Genomic DNA, 14,962 nt, shown 5'->3' on the forward strand with positions numbered 1-14,962 from the left:
CCTCTAGATCAAGCGGCATATCAAGCGGGTCTGAACAACATTCATGCAGACACGGTAGCAGACGCGTTAACTGGCTACCGGGTGAATGTAGTCCTTGGAGTACGACCGCCACCCATTGCACCCGAAGAAATCGACCTCCCCCGGCAAACCAGAGTGATTCTGGCTCAATTACGTTCCGGCAGATGCAGCCGCCTCAATTCCCACAGAGCTAGGATTGATGCCGACGTGCAAGATGTATGTCCCGACTGTAACCAGGGACCGCACGATACACGTCACCTGTTTAACTGCCCGGCCAGACCCACTCGACTCAGACCCAGATCCCTGTGGACGCACCCCATCTTAGTCGCGGAGTTCCTGGGTCTTGACACTCAACAGAATCAAGCAGACGAAAGATAGTACACAATAAACTGCTACAACAACAACAACAACAACAACCAGTAACAGACAGGAGGTACTAGATATCACCTTTGTATCGCAAAAAAGAGGAAGGATATGCAACTGGGATTAACTTCTCTGAACATTGTTGTATTAGTTTCAGCCTTGGCGAAATACTGCAGAAGTGGAACATCGTCTAAACAGAAGAAATGCGGATTGGCACAAATTCTGCACGACTAACGCTTCTAGGCCAGAAAAGGAAGAGAAAACTACGGAGGATATAGACATAATGGTGAAACGTATCACGAAGGCCCTGAATGACTCGCTTGTGGCAACATGTCCTAGTGCAAAGCCAAGGGGCAAACAGCAACTGCCATAGTGGACTCCAGAACTTTTGGTCTAACGCATGGCTGAAGGGTGCCCTTGTGGGGAAAGACATAAGGGCACCACACGATTGGGACGTCTACAAGGCGGAGCTATGAAAATACAATCCCATGGCAGCCGGTTGTATGCACCGGATTGACCCGATGGAATCCACATCGGCAAGGGCTGCCGCCTCAGTGTACGTGTTCGTCTTTTTTCGTCATGGGAGAGGCACATCCCGGAGTGCCTTCTTCGCACGCTTCTGGTCCGTGCCGGGATTGAAAAGAACACCGGACCCTGGTTCTGTTCGGTTTGCCAGAACCGCCTTCATCATCGGTCGGTGTCGGTGAGGTGTAACCGGTGCATGGAGTGGGTACATTTCCGTTCTTGCTCTGGTCTAACTTCACTACGGGAGTATAGTTATACTGGCTATGTCGAAGGTGCTGTGCGAACATAGCCAGCAGTGGGTCACAAGCGTCGCCGTCGTCGCCTTCGGCGTCCTCGTCGTCGGACTATGTGACCCATCCGACCTTTCCCGTACGGCAATTTATGCAACGACAGCACCTTAGCCCTACTATTGCCAGGCCGGTGCCGGGAAGTGTCTCGTTCATGCAGTTAAACTGCAACGGACTGCGTAGCAAGATCGATGAGATCGTAGATTTTATGAGTCGGAAGAGCATATCGGTCGCAGCGATCCAGGAGACAAAGCTGACCAACACCTGCGGCTTGCACAGTTGTCACGGTTACAATGTGCTACGTAAGGATCGCTCAAGGAATGGTGGTGGGGGATTGGCCTTCGTTATACACCATTCCGTGCAGTATAGACCTATCTCGCCTGCGCTTGACGCTAGTGACCCATACATGGAATGTATGGGGGTAGCAGTCAGAGATAGAGATATACAACGTGTATATACCGCCGGTTGGTAGCTGTGTCCCGATTAATGGCCAGGTTTACAACCCCGACATAAGTGGGTTGCTATCTGGCCATAATCGTCTGGTTCTGGGGGATTTTAATGCACATCACACGTCATGGCATTCTCCCCTAGGTAACGACCAGCGTGGCATAGCTTTGGCAGAGCAGATAGATTGCTTCACGTTTTGCACGGTGAATGAGGATGCCCCCACTAGGATTACGAGGAGGTGCAGCAGCTCGCCAGACATCTCAATTGCATCCCCTGATCTCCTGAGTGACGTCTTCTGGCAAGCCGTCATCTCTTTGGGGTCAGACCACCTCCCCATAATTCTCACCATCGACCGTCCTCCCGACTTCATAACCTCTGAGCGCCGGACGTTCATCAATTATAAGAAAGCCGATTGGACTGGCTTTAGAGAGTGTACCAATCGCCGCTTCAGTGAACTGCCACCCCCCTCTGATGTGCTTGTGACCGAGAAGAAATTCCGAGACATCATCAACGCAGCAGCCGCTCTCTTTATACCAGCCGGTCGAATACCACAAGTGCGACCCAATTTCCCGGCGCAAGCAGTGGTACTCACAGACGAGCGTGATGGGATTCGTGCTATGGACCCCGCTAACCCCAGAATCAGCGAGCTGAATCTGGAAATAAACAGGGTAGTCAACGAACATAAGCGGAATTTGTGGCTGGAACACTTGGAGCAATGTAACTTAGGCACCGGTGCAGGCAAACTGTGGGCCACTGTTAAGTCTCTCTCGAACCCCGGTAGACGGGACGACAGGACCTCAGTCACTTTTGGCGAGATAACCGTGACTGATCCGAAGAGATGCGCCAGGTTGTTCAACCGTCAATTTATTGTGCATCCCGAGAGAGACAGGGCAAGGAGGAGAGCCATTCGCCGTATTCGTGGTCTCCGAGCCGATGAACAGCCATCACAATTTACCGTGAGCGAAGTTACGAATGTCATCCATGGCGCCAAATCTTCAAAGGCGTTGAGCCCCGACGGAATCTCTACATTGATGCTGAAGAATCTGGATTCACCTGGAGTTGAGTACCTTACCACTGTCCTTAACCTGTCATTGAACACTGGAATGTCTGGAAAATGAGCAGAGTGATCCCGCTACTGAAGCCTGGAAAAGACCCGAGTTTGGGGGAGTCGTACAGACCGATCTCCCTTCTCTCACCAGTGGCAAAGGCTCTTGAGGCATTACTCCTCCCCAGCCTCGTAGGAGAATTTCCATTCGCCGAGCATCAACATGAATTTCGGAGACTGCACAGCACAACAACAGCTTTGCATGCCATCACCACACACATTTGCCGTGGCTTCAATCAACCCGGGCCATGTGATAGGACGGTCCTCGTGGCACTGGACCTATCGAAGGCATTCGACACGGTCTGCCATACCAAATTATTTGAGGACATCGCCAACACGTCCCTCCAGCCAGGCCTGAAACGATGGGTCGCGAATTATCTGTGTGGCCGCCAGTCATTTGTGGAACTTAGGGATAAGAAGTCAAAACACCGTAGAGTGAAACAGGGAGTTCCCCAATGTGGGGTGATATCTCCGGCTCTGTTTAACCTCTACCTATCCTCCATCCCACCCCCTCCAGACGGCATAGAGATCGTATCATATGCGGACGATTGTACGATCATGGCATCAGGCCCCCCACCCATTGATGACATCTGCGATAGGTTGAACGTCTACCTCAACGAGCTTGCCTCATATTTCGCTGAAAGAAATCTGAAGATATCCGCCACCAAATCTTCAGCCACACTGTTCACTACAAATACGCGTGAGGTGAATACTGAGCTGACTGTGATGGTCGATGGAGAAATGATTCCGACCATCAAGTGTCCCAAAATACTTGGCGTCATATTTGACAGCTCTTACATATTCTCCTCTCATGCCACATATTCTCCTCTCATGCCAATCTGCAATAAAGTCAAAAGTAGAAACAGGGTCCTCAAGTCACTTGCTGGCAGCACTTGGGGTGCAGACAAAGAAACCTTGTTGACCACGTACAAAGCAATTGGCCGGTCTGTGGTAAGTTATGCAGCGCCAGTGTGGTCTCGTCAACTTTGTGACACGCAGTGGAATAATATTCAGATCTGTCGGAATGCCGCCCTCCGAACTGCGACGGGCTGTCTCCTCAGTTCTCATGTGGACCACCTCCATCAGGAGACAAAGATCCTACCAGTGCGAAGACATAACTACATGCTGTCTAAGCAATACCTTTTGGGCTGTTATCGCAGAAACCATCCAAATCATCATCTTGTGGATAGATACCCACCGCCCAGAAGCCTTAAGGTAGATCTACACGATCTAGAGTGTGAGGTTCAGCGCTACAAGAGAGAACCTCTGGATCAAGCGGCATATCAAGCGGGTCTGAACAACATTCATGCAGACACGGTAGCAGAAGCGGTAATTGGCTACCGGGTGAATGTAGTCCTTGGAGAACGACCGCCAACCATTGCACCCAAAGAAATCAACCTCCGCCGGCAAACCAGAGTGGTTCTGGCTCAATTACGTTCCGGCAGATGCAGCCGCCTCAATTCCCACAGAGCTAGGATTGATGCCGACGTGCAAGATGTATGTCCCGATTGTAACCAGGGACCGCACGATACACGTCACCTGTTTAACTGCCCGGCCAGACCCACTCGACTCAGACCCAGATCCCTGTGGACGCACCCCATCTTAGTCGCGGAGTTCCTGGGTCTCGGCACTCAACAGAATCAAGCAGACGAAAGATAGAATACAATAAACTGCTACAACAACAAGAACATGAAAATACAAGAGCGGGCTGAGAGGGGCTCGGAACAAATGCTCGGTAGAATTCTCCAGCTCCGTAGAGGATACATCTGAGGCCTCTAAGCTAGTGAAGATCCTATCCTCGAGACCTATTACGGTGGGATATATTCAGAAGTCAGACAATGTATGGACAATGTCTAGTGAGGAAACACTAGAACTACTCGTTGATACACATTTCCCGAGAAACTCTCCAACGGATAACGTGGCGCCAGAAGAGGTTGTCACTGCTATGTATTTGTCGGAGGTTATTGGGAAAGCCGCGTCGAAAATCATTTGGGCGACAAAAAGCTTCGACTACTTTAAGACTCCAGGACCTGATGATGTATCACCAGTTAAATTCCAAGCCCAGTCCGACAGACTGGCTCCTTGGCTTAGGAAGATATACTCTGCTTGTATCAGCATGTCGTATATACCTGTGGCAGCCTGTTGTACGTACCGGATTGACCCGATGAAGTTCTTCATCGGCAAGGGCTGCCGCTTCGGTGTATAGCACTGCTACAACAACAACCTGTCGTATGGAGGGCCACGAAGGTCATTTTCATTCCAAAAGCAGGAAAACCGTTCCCTCAAAGAGCGAAAGATTGTCGTCCCATTAGCCTGCATGCATATTGTTAAGGCCAGTAACCTGAAACAGCCATTCACGACCTAGTAGGTTTCATAGAGGGTTCATTTCTTCATATTGAAGGAGCTTTCAATAATGTAAAACCAACGTCAATTATCAAGAAACTACAGTTTCTGGGCTTTAACATCACTGTAAGAACGTTTTTTAATAACTTACTAAAAAATGCATTGAAAAAATGCGGCAGGCTTGGGATCTATAAATCTAAAAAGATGGGCATCAGAAGAACACCTCAAGGAGATGTACTGTCTCCTCTATTTTGGAATATAGCTATTAAAAATTTTTTAATGGTCTCTGGATGAGAAAGGTGTAAAAGTGATCGCGTATGCTGATGACGTGGCATTTGTTAGGGGAAAGTTTCCCACCACTCTAAGAGATATCCTTCAGAAAGCCCTACGTGCAAGTGCGAAGTGGGCTACCGAAAGTGGTCTGCGCATAAATCCATGAAAGAAAGAAGTAGTTCTTTTCAGCAAGAGATACAAGTTACCGAAAGTGGCACCGGCCTCCTTGGGAGGAGAGAATGCTCCATTTATTAAAAGCGCAAAATACCTCGGTATTTTGTTAGACAGGAAATTTAACTTCAAATACAAAAATTTGGCATATCTTGCCCTATACACCTTCAAGAGAGCTATTGGCCATAGTTGTGTGTTTAAACCGCGTGTCTTGCACTGGGTATATACTGCAGTTGTCAGATCTATAATGCTATATGGTGTTGTGGTCTCAGCCGGATCCAAAAGAAGGCTTGATTGTGAATAACAGCCGCACTGAGGACCACACCATCTGATGCACTGAATTTGATGCTACACCTAATGCTCTGAACATCGTGGCTAGACAAATTGTCGTGCGGCGCCTACGGACACTGCGCTATCCTTGATACAAAGCCTGACGTTCCAGACAGTGTGAATTACACATTGCGCTTTTGATAAAAGGTACTGTATCACTATTTCTGATAGAACCCATTGTAACTGTAATATCCCTGGTAAAATAAGTTACATAGACTTCTATAGGGATGGTTCCAAACTAGACGACCAGGTGTTTTTTCCATTCTCTTGTTAAGTAACAAAAAAATTTAGTTAAGTTTTTTTTTTAGTTTAGTAAGCCATTCATATAGTAAATAGAGAATCATAACTTAAAAAAAACACTACCAAATATGTATGCGAAACATTTGGATTAGGTTAGATCAAAGGGGCAGTCTGCCATTAGACTCACATAGACGTTTTCGTCCATTGTGATACCACAGAAACAGGAGAAGGGAGATGCCTTCTAGTTCCTACCTTTGATCCATCCAGATAGCTTTAAAACAGAGCAACAACTTCTGAATATACGCATCCGCAAAAATAAACAAGTTCACAATGAAATGGAGTGGAATTCGACGTCCCTACAGCTTCGGCAATAGTCGTTACTGGCAACATTCCGTCTGTCAGCATTTTTTTCTATCAGACAGTGACCTATCATGACGGACACGATGACTGAGACGTCTGTTCTAGCCAAGTCTAGATTAAAGTATTTTTACGTTAGCCACTAAATTCGGATTTATGTCCTTTTCGAGATTTAAGTGTTAAAACCTGTGCTTTTTTTAGGATTTACCATACAAAAATAAATCCCATTTTTGCAGGATTTATTTTTAAATTTCAAATAAATCCAATTTCATGGCTGGAATAATCGATAAAAGTACCAAAAAATGCAACTGTCGCTATTAATATTTATTTATGTAATGCTGATTGTCAAGAATTAAAAACGGTTAAATGAACAAAAAAAGGTAAGTATTTAGTTTTTATTTAAAAGTAACATTGGATTAAAAGTAATATTTTATTTTTATTTTAGTGCAGCAAAAGCAAAAAGAAAGCGTTGGTCGACCGATAGCCAGGACCTCAAATTTTCGCTTTGGGAATAACACACTGAGGAGTTCGGAGACCTCGAAAAAATTCCAACATATATTCAAGGATGGTAGCAGAGATGTCCGCAAGTGGATTCTTATGTACGGGTACAGCAACAACATCAGGCGGCGCAACAACACAACCCATCTCACCAACAACAAATGCTGCAGAATGTAATGCATCACCAGATCCAAGTACAAAACAATCAGCTACCTAAGCACCCATTCAACAGAATTCTGGTTGTTGTAGTAGTGTGTTACACAATGAGCCGGCAGCCCTTGCCGATGAAGGACTCCATCGGGTCAATCCAGTACGTACAACCGGCTGTCGTGGGATTGACTGACAATTACGTCATCATAACACACAGAGAAAAGTTGATACATAACGTGCCCATTTCAGTACCATGCGGTATTGATAGTAAAATCAAAAACAAATCCGGATGGTATGGATGAAACATAAAATGATTAGTACCGTTTGGTACTAGCCTTTTTACCGAACTGGTATTGGTTTCAATGCCAATTGGTTTTAGCACCAGACCTTTATTGGTTCTAGTACCAAACCGTAATGCCTGGCGAGGTAAAATTTAGTTCTTGCGGCAACTCAGATAAATTGTTTGGTCACCAAAAATGGTGGACCATTCTATTAATTCTAACTTTAACTTTAAATGCCAATTATCTCAAATACTGGCGGCTTTTTGCATATTTTGCTTTTTGATTTAGTTCCTAGGCATCAAGAGCTTCCTTCACTATAAGTGGGTACCCGGCACCCCTCTTAGTTTTTCTACTTTTCGTTTTGGACTTTTTGGTGTTGAAGATTTGATCCTTATGCATTTATTACTTTGTCAGATAGTTTTTTACAAAATTCGCAATGTTTGTGGTCCTTTTAGTGCTCTTGTTGTCGTTTCTTATGAATTTTTTCATTATTTTTCTTGATTTTATTTCTAGATCTTTTCTGTTAAATTGTTAGCATAGCTCTGCTAAGCTCGTAACAGTGTGCTGCTAATTGAATGGGTTTGTGTCTCTGCTAGTTAAAGTTAACTTTATCTTCAGGAACTTTTAAAATTACGGGTTCAACTTCCGCTGCTCTGCGCGTACGACTTCCCCGACCTCTACCACCCTGAGAGCCACCACGTCCTCTAGTCGGCGGGCCATTAGGATTGTAGGCAACTGACGATTTGCCCCTTTGCGAACCACCGACAGCAGCAGAATTATAACCATGATGTCGCTTCTTCTCCATGGGCATTGCGTTGGGGCTGGGAGATTCCAAAGGTGCAGATGCACTCAAATTACTAAAGTTGCCTGTAGATGTGGCTGTCGTAATTGCCTATTTGATTGGTATCTTTTTGGGTGGTTCGTCAAATACACGCTTGCGTCGTTCGTATTTCGAATGATCGTAACCGCCAAAGCCGCAATGGGTAAGATTACGCTGTGCGCCTTCTTCGATGAATTGGAAGCTGTTGCTATCATTGTATTTGCGACCATTGATTGTTGGGCCGCCGTTTGATCCTTAGTAGAGCTTTCCGATGGGGCGGGGCTTGATGATGCCGATCCAGATATGGAAACAACCCCAGTTGGAGTAGCTGCTGCTGCTGGTGCGGGTACTTCAGCGCCATGCTGCGCTGCACTTTGTGCAGCTGTTGTACTTTCCGAGCCACGTGAATTGGCCTGAGAAGAATTCTGCTGCAAACTTTCCTGTTGTCGAATAATCTGAAGGTTCTGCTCGGCTCGGCTCGAGATATCAACTCACTAGCAGATTCCTGTACCGGAAAACCAACCGTCACCACAAAGTTTATGCTTGTACCAGGATTTTCTACACACTGTATTGTTGTGTTATCATCAAATGAAGCACCCACTTGCTCGAGCAGGTCCTGTACAGTACGCGATTCTCTCGGTAGTATGAACGTCAAGGGCTGCTCTCTCGACACCAATATAACTAACATTTTGGCACTGTTACGATCTTTTTCAGCCATTTGTTGGTCAGCTCTATTCCGTCATCCATGTTGTTTTTGTATCTCGTAGTTATTGGGCGATGTTTGGTGGACTGATGAAACTGCCGGCGGCCTGTTAGGCACAGGGCTCGCATTAGTTACAGGAACAACCGCTTAGTCTTTTGCCGCAATATGCTACTGCGGTGCCACATGAGCCACCGGGACAGAGTGCAAGGGGGACTGACCAGCAGCCGGTAAAGAGATTTTTTACTGTTGCTGCGGGTGCATTAAACACGTAGTATACGAAATTTGTGCTTTTGGCCATCTTTCTTAACAAATCAGGCTATAATTGCTATCCTCTAAGTCTAAATCAAAATTTCCTCCAGTCGCACTTGAGTTTAAGGCGGAAGATTGTAGTGGCGACGATTGTGGAGTAGCTTGCTGCTGTTGATGCGGCTGCTGCGATGTTGTTGCACTCTCTAAAACGGCCTACAACACCTGGATTCCGTGTATTTGCTGTTGAACACTGTCATCGGCTAGTTGAGTTCCGTATACTTAGCACATTCCTTGGCCTGAAGTAATTAGCGGTTGAGGGTAGCTGAAAATCCGACTACCGGTCCCAGTATCATTAACATCTGACCTCGTAACTCCAGCAGTCTTGCCTGGCATGCGAGCGATCAGTGTACCCCTCACTGCAAAACGTCCAATTTTTCGTCTCTTTCATCAGTAGTTCGAATTATTGTAGCTCCGTTTGGATTTGTTAATTGACCTACCATTTGGGTTGGTTGCTGCTGTTGTTGCTGCTGCTGGTCAGCACTAGAATTCTGCAATCCCATGGCACCTGCAGATGTTTAGGTCTCTGTAAAATATGCTGTTGTTGGGGAAGATGTGGTAGCGGCTGTTGGTGAATAATTTGCTGCTGAGTTTGTCGTGTTCCCGAAGGAATCCTACTTTGCTTGGAGGGAGGAAAGGAGCCGACGGGCGATGGCTGCTGGCGTTTGAGCACTGGCTATGGCTCAGTCGAAACGGGCGCAGTTCTTGGCAGCTCACGTCCTCCAAAGCAGGTGACAAAAAACAAAAATCAACCAGCTGATGGAGGGACCTTTATACCTACGAAAATCACCACAAACAAAGCGCAAAAGATTTGGCTTTAGGCCAGTCAATATGTTTCAACCTAGCACCAAACGATGGGAAGGCACCAAGTTTCTTTGTTTTGTTTCATATCTAGTTTGTGCTTTGTACCTTTTCTTTTTCAAAATTTGATGTGTTTTTTATGCGCAATAACTATTTTCATACATTTTCTCAGTGTACAACACACTGCTACAACAACATCAACAGCATACATTTTCTCATTTTATTGTTTTGGTTTACTCCAAATGCAAGTTCGCGATTTCAGACATTTTTTCGTTCGTGATTTCAGACATTTTTTGAAAAATTGAAGTGACAGTTTCGTTGGTTTTTTTCGAAATATTTTACTTTTTTTTAAGCTGCCGGAGGTGGAGTGAAACCCCAAGAGAAAGATAAAAAAGAAACAAATACAATCCACGGTAAAAGAAAAATTGTTTATCTGACAAACAAGACGTCTTTTGAGATTTTAAAGCTTAATAAAATGTCAATGTTTTAAAACTAATGGGAGGAAGTGAAGTCTGCAAAGAAAAGTATTAAATGACTGTGTGAAGTAGCAACAAAAAGAAAAGGAAGAAATATTAATTTAGTCAAATACTTAAAAATTCCTGAAACCTTAAGAGAAGTTAAAAGAACATTAAGAAGAAAGAAGATAGAACATTAAACTGAAAAAAAAATAAGAAAATAAAGTTACCTGAAAGTAAAGTAAAATAAAGAAATTTAATACTCATCCAAACCTAACTCCACCTCCACTGTCCCAACGTTGGAATATCAGCCAGCCAGGCGATAACAACACGGCGTTGGTCAGCCAACAATGCCTAAGGCTCCCTCTGTCAGATCCCTTTTCCCATACTTGAAACAAGACCATACGTTTGACTTACACTGACGAACAGATAGATGCTGGACCACATACTCTGCAAATAAAGGTTTAAAGTTTAAGAGTATAAAGGAAACAATTATTAGGAAGTTGTTAAAGCATAGCTGACATCATATCTTTCGTTTCGTTAGGCACCTGAAATTGGGAAGCGGACTTTCAGCTTTAGGTTGAGCTCATCCTTAGGCCAAGAAGTCTTAGTAAAGGTACTTGAGAGTCCTTACTCCAGCATAGATGTCTGCCTTGTGGAGGCGTTGACTAACAACGTTCTATAAAAAATGGAAAACACAACTTTTAGTTAAATAACACATACGTAAGACTATAGATACATGATACTTACCATTATCAGACGGACGGATTGGATGTAGGGTATACGACAAACAGGGTTGATGACACTCCAAGGCTGGTACTAAGACAAGACGACACCAGCTCCAACATCAAGTTCTTCACTGGGCGAGGTCTCAAAGAAGAGCCAATGACCCGTATTTCTGGAAATAGAAGAAGGAGAGATTAATTAGTTAATCTGAGAATACGATGCAAGTTTATACAAATCTTAAGCTATTTTATTTTTCAATTTAATTTGCAGTTGTTTTGTTGTTGTTCTGCTTGTTTTTTTTTTGCTTTTATTTATTTGGCTATCTTCGAATTGAAGAATTTGTTAGATTCTAGTTACTGCAAGAATGCAATAAAACCAGAAATCCTTGAATTATTATAACGTCGGATTCGAAATATTTCAGTTTTATTCTTTAAGGAATATGCAAGGCTAAGAAGGTAAAAAAATGTAGCTCGAACTTACCGTTCCAGGACAGACAGTTTTGCTTGGGCGCCATATCTAGCGCAGGAGGGCACCATGGTGGGGCGTGTACGTGCAGACATCAGTTAAGTGCAAAGTGGTGTCGACATGGTGGTGTGTGTTTGTTCGTTATTGTTTGTGGTGATTTTAGTAGGTATATAGGTCCCTCCATCAGCTGGTTGATTTTTGTTTTTTGTCACCTGCTTTGGAGGACGTGAGCTGCCAAGAACTGCGCCCGTTTCGACTGAGCCATAGCCAGTGCTCAAACGCCAGCAGCCATCGCCCGTCAGCTCCTTTCCTCCCTCCAAGCAAAGTAGGATTCCTTCGGGAACACGACAAACTCAGCAGCAAATTATTCACCAACAGCCGCTACCACATCTTCCCCAACAACAGCATATTTTACAGAGACCTAAACATCTGCAGGTGCCATGGGATTGCAGAATTCTAGTGCTGACCAGCAGCAGCAACAACAGCAGCAACCAACCCAAATGGTAGGTCAATTAACAAATCCAAACGGAGCTACAGTAATTCGAACTACTGATGAAAGAGACGAAAAATTGGACGTTTTGCAGTGAGGGGTACACTGATCGCTCGCATGCCAGGCAAGACTGCTGGAGTTACGAGGTCAGATGTTAATGATACTGGGACCGGTAGTCGGATTTTCAGCTACCCTCAACCGCTAATTACTACAGGCCAAGGAATGTGCTAAGTATACGGAACTCAACTAGCCGATGACAGTGTTCAACAGCAAATACACGGAATCCAGGTGTTGTAGGCCGTTTTAGAGAGTGCAACAACATCACAGCAGCCGCATCAACAACAGCAAGCTACTCCACAATCGTCGCCACTACAATCTTCCGCCTTAAACTCAAGTGGGACTGGAGGAAATTTTGATTTAGACTTAGAGGATAGCAATTATAGCCTGATTTGTTAAGAAAGATGGTCAAAAGCAACAAGTGCCCGTGGGCGTAGCGAGCAAAAATACAATACTACCAATGCTGCGGTCACACCTGTTATTATTGCAGGTACTACTCTCACCACTTATTATGCGACCAAGGATGATGTTGAAAATCGTCAAATAAAAACACAACGTGGGTCGCACATGACTTTAACCGACGATAAGAAACGCAATGCTGCCTCTTAACAATTTCACGCCGATTGTACAAAATTCGTATACTACGTGTTTAATGCACCCGCAGCAACAGTAAAAAATCTCTTTACCGGCTGCTGGTCAGTCCCCCTTGCACTCTGTCCCGGTGGCTTATGTGGCACCGCAGTAGCCCGCATTTCTTTGTTTGATTTAATATATATAAATATATATATATATATATATATATATAAATATATATATATATATATATATATATATATATATATATATAAATATATATATATATATATATATATATATATATATATATATATATATATATATATATATATATATATATATATATATATATATATATATATATATATGTATATATCATTTATTATTGCTCCTTCCTCACAATGAAATTTAAAATGTTTAATTGAATTTACCTAAACCATTGCAAACCTGATAAAATACTGTTTTTTTAAATAAGTAAAAAACAAAGTCTCAAAAAATTTTATTAATTTTTTGTCAAAAAATATATAAATCACATTTTAAAACCCAGTGACCCAATATTCAGTGATTTCCAATAACAATTGTGCAGTGATCCACCAGTTCAAAGCAAAAGAAATAAGAGAAAAGTGCAAAAAAGAGGGTTGGTTACATATTACACATAAAGAATCATTTTTTTTTTTTCATTAAAAAAATATGTTCTTCCGTATGAACCACGAGCTGTATGACGACGATAGCATAATTACACGCATCAAAATACAACGGCTGCGTTGACTAGGTCATGTTGTCAGAATGGATGAAGAAGCTCCAGCAAAGAAGGCAATCACGGTGGTACACGCAAACCGGGAAGACCAAAGGCCCGATGGAAAGATCAAGTGGTGGGAGACACCTCGAAACTTGGTCTCAGAGATTTTAGAATGAGCGCAGAAGATCGAGGCGCTTGGAACGCTATTCTACGTTCGGCTAGTGGAACAAATATTCTGTCATAGCGAATTAAAGTAAGTAAGTGTTCTTCCTTTGGTTGTGAAATTAATTTTATTAAGTTTTTTAAAAATATTCCAACCAATTGAAGTATAAGTATTTTCTTTATTGAGACTTTTTTTCCATTTCCAATACAGTAAGTACATGCATAACGAATGGTTAACATTTTACCCTTAGAACTATACTTGTCTTGTTCTAATATTCTATGTCGTTGAACTTAAGCTACATACATGCTACGTGAAAGGTTGATATACGGGGCAACCAATGAGTTCGAGTGAGACAAGGCTTGCTCTCGGCCTTAACATATGTCTACAGAGCTAAATTGTCTGTCCAAATAAATAACTACTACAACTACATAACACTTAAAATTAAAAAACTAAATCGAATCTGCATAAACAGTGACAGTGGCTTATATATGTATATATATGAGTATAAAAACAGAGCATATTATTTAATGAATGAACGTGCTGAGCACGATATCACATAAGATAAGTAAAAGAAAATGTGTATAAATAAATATTGATTTGTCTGAAAAGAAATCTTAAAGTCATAAGCTATTGTCTTTCCCTTTTCTTTTCAGGTACATATGTCAGATCTTATTGCACTATTGAGGTATGTTGTACTTATAAGATAAAATAAATAATGTAACAACATATGCTTTCTTTTAGCCCCTATGGGCGCCAGACGTCGTTTTAGTGTAGAATTGAGGCAAGATGTTTTGATCAGAATCGTTGTCGGTAATTTCGCTGAGGATGGAAAGAGGAGAAAGGTATGCTAATTCAGACCAGCGCGAATTTTGCTCAGCGTTATAAATATCAATCAGCAGTGAATAACATAAGAATAACTTCTGGTGGTGCATAGCATATCTACACAGAGGCTGGATTTTTGCGGCGTCATGTATGGTGACATTGGAGAATCTTTTTGTTAGAGATGCAAAGTTTTTGTTAACGCATTTTCTAAGGATTTTGCGCTCAAAGATTTCAAGTTCCATGGCCACCACAGGAGAGATTGAAAACCAAATGGCAAACCCATATAGCAGTACAGACCTGATTGCTACCTTAAAAACCAATAATTTGGTGTTTTGTGGTAAATGTTTGTTATTAAATAGATACGCGAACAAGGCTGTAATTTTTTAGCTTTTTGTAGGGTGGCCCTTGCATGTGAATTAAATTTCATCAGGTTGGTGATATTAATGCCCAG

The 14,962-nt window shown here is 43.1% G+C and overlaps 1 protein-coding gene across 2 annotated transcripts; it reads right to left on the bottom strand.

Moving 5' to 3' along the window:
• Positions 1-6,826: 6,826 nt before the first annotated feature.
• Positions 6,827-12,951, bottom strand: LOC131994162 (uncharacterized). Of its 2 annotated transcripts, none has more exons than XM_059360579.1 (2): positions 12,715-12,951; positions 6,827-9,160 (listed from the first exon to the last, which is right to left on the bottom strand). In XM_059360579.1, exon 2 carries the CDS (start codon positions 8,924-8,926, stop codon positions 8,420-8,422), a length of 507 nt encoding a protein of 168 aa, XP_059216562.1. In that variant the 5' UTR covers positions 8,927-9,160; positions 12,715-12,951; the 3' UTR covers positions 6,827-8,419. The 2 variants fall into 2 exon arrangements, with proteins under 2 accessions (XP_059216562.1, XP_059216561.1); XM_059360578.1 differs by having other exon boundaries at positions 12,687-12,951.
• Between the last annotated feature and the right edge of the window lie 2,011 nt (positions 12,952-14,962).

This window comes from Stomoxys calcitrans, chromosome 1, assembly GCF_963082655.1.
Source record: "Stomoxys calcitrans chromosome 1, idStoCalc2.1, whole genome shotgun sequence".
NCBI lineage: Eukaryota > Metazoa > Arthropoda > Insecta > Diptera > Muscidae > Stomoxys > Stomoxys calcitrans.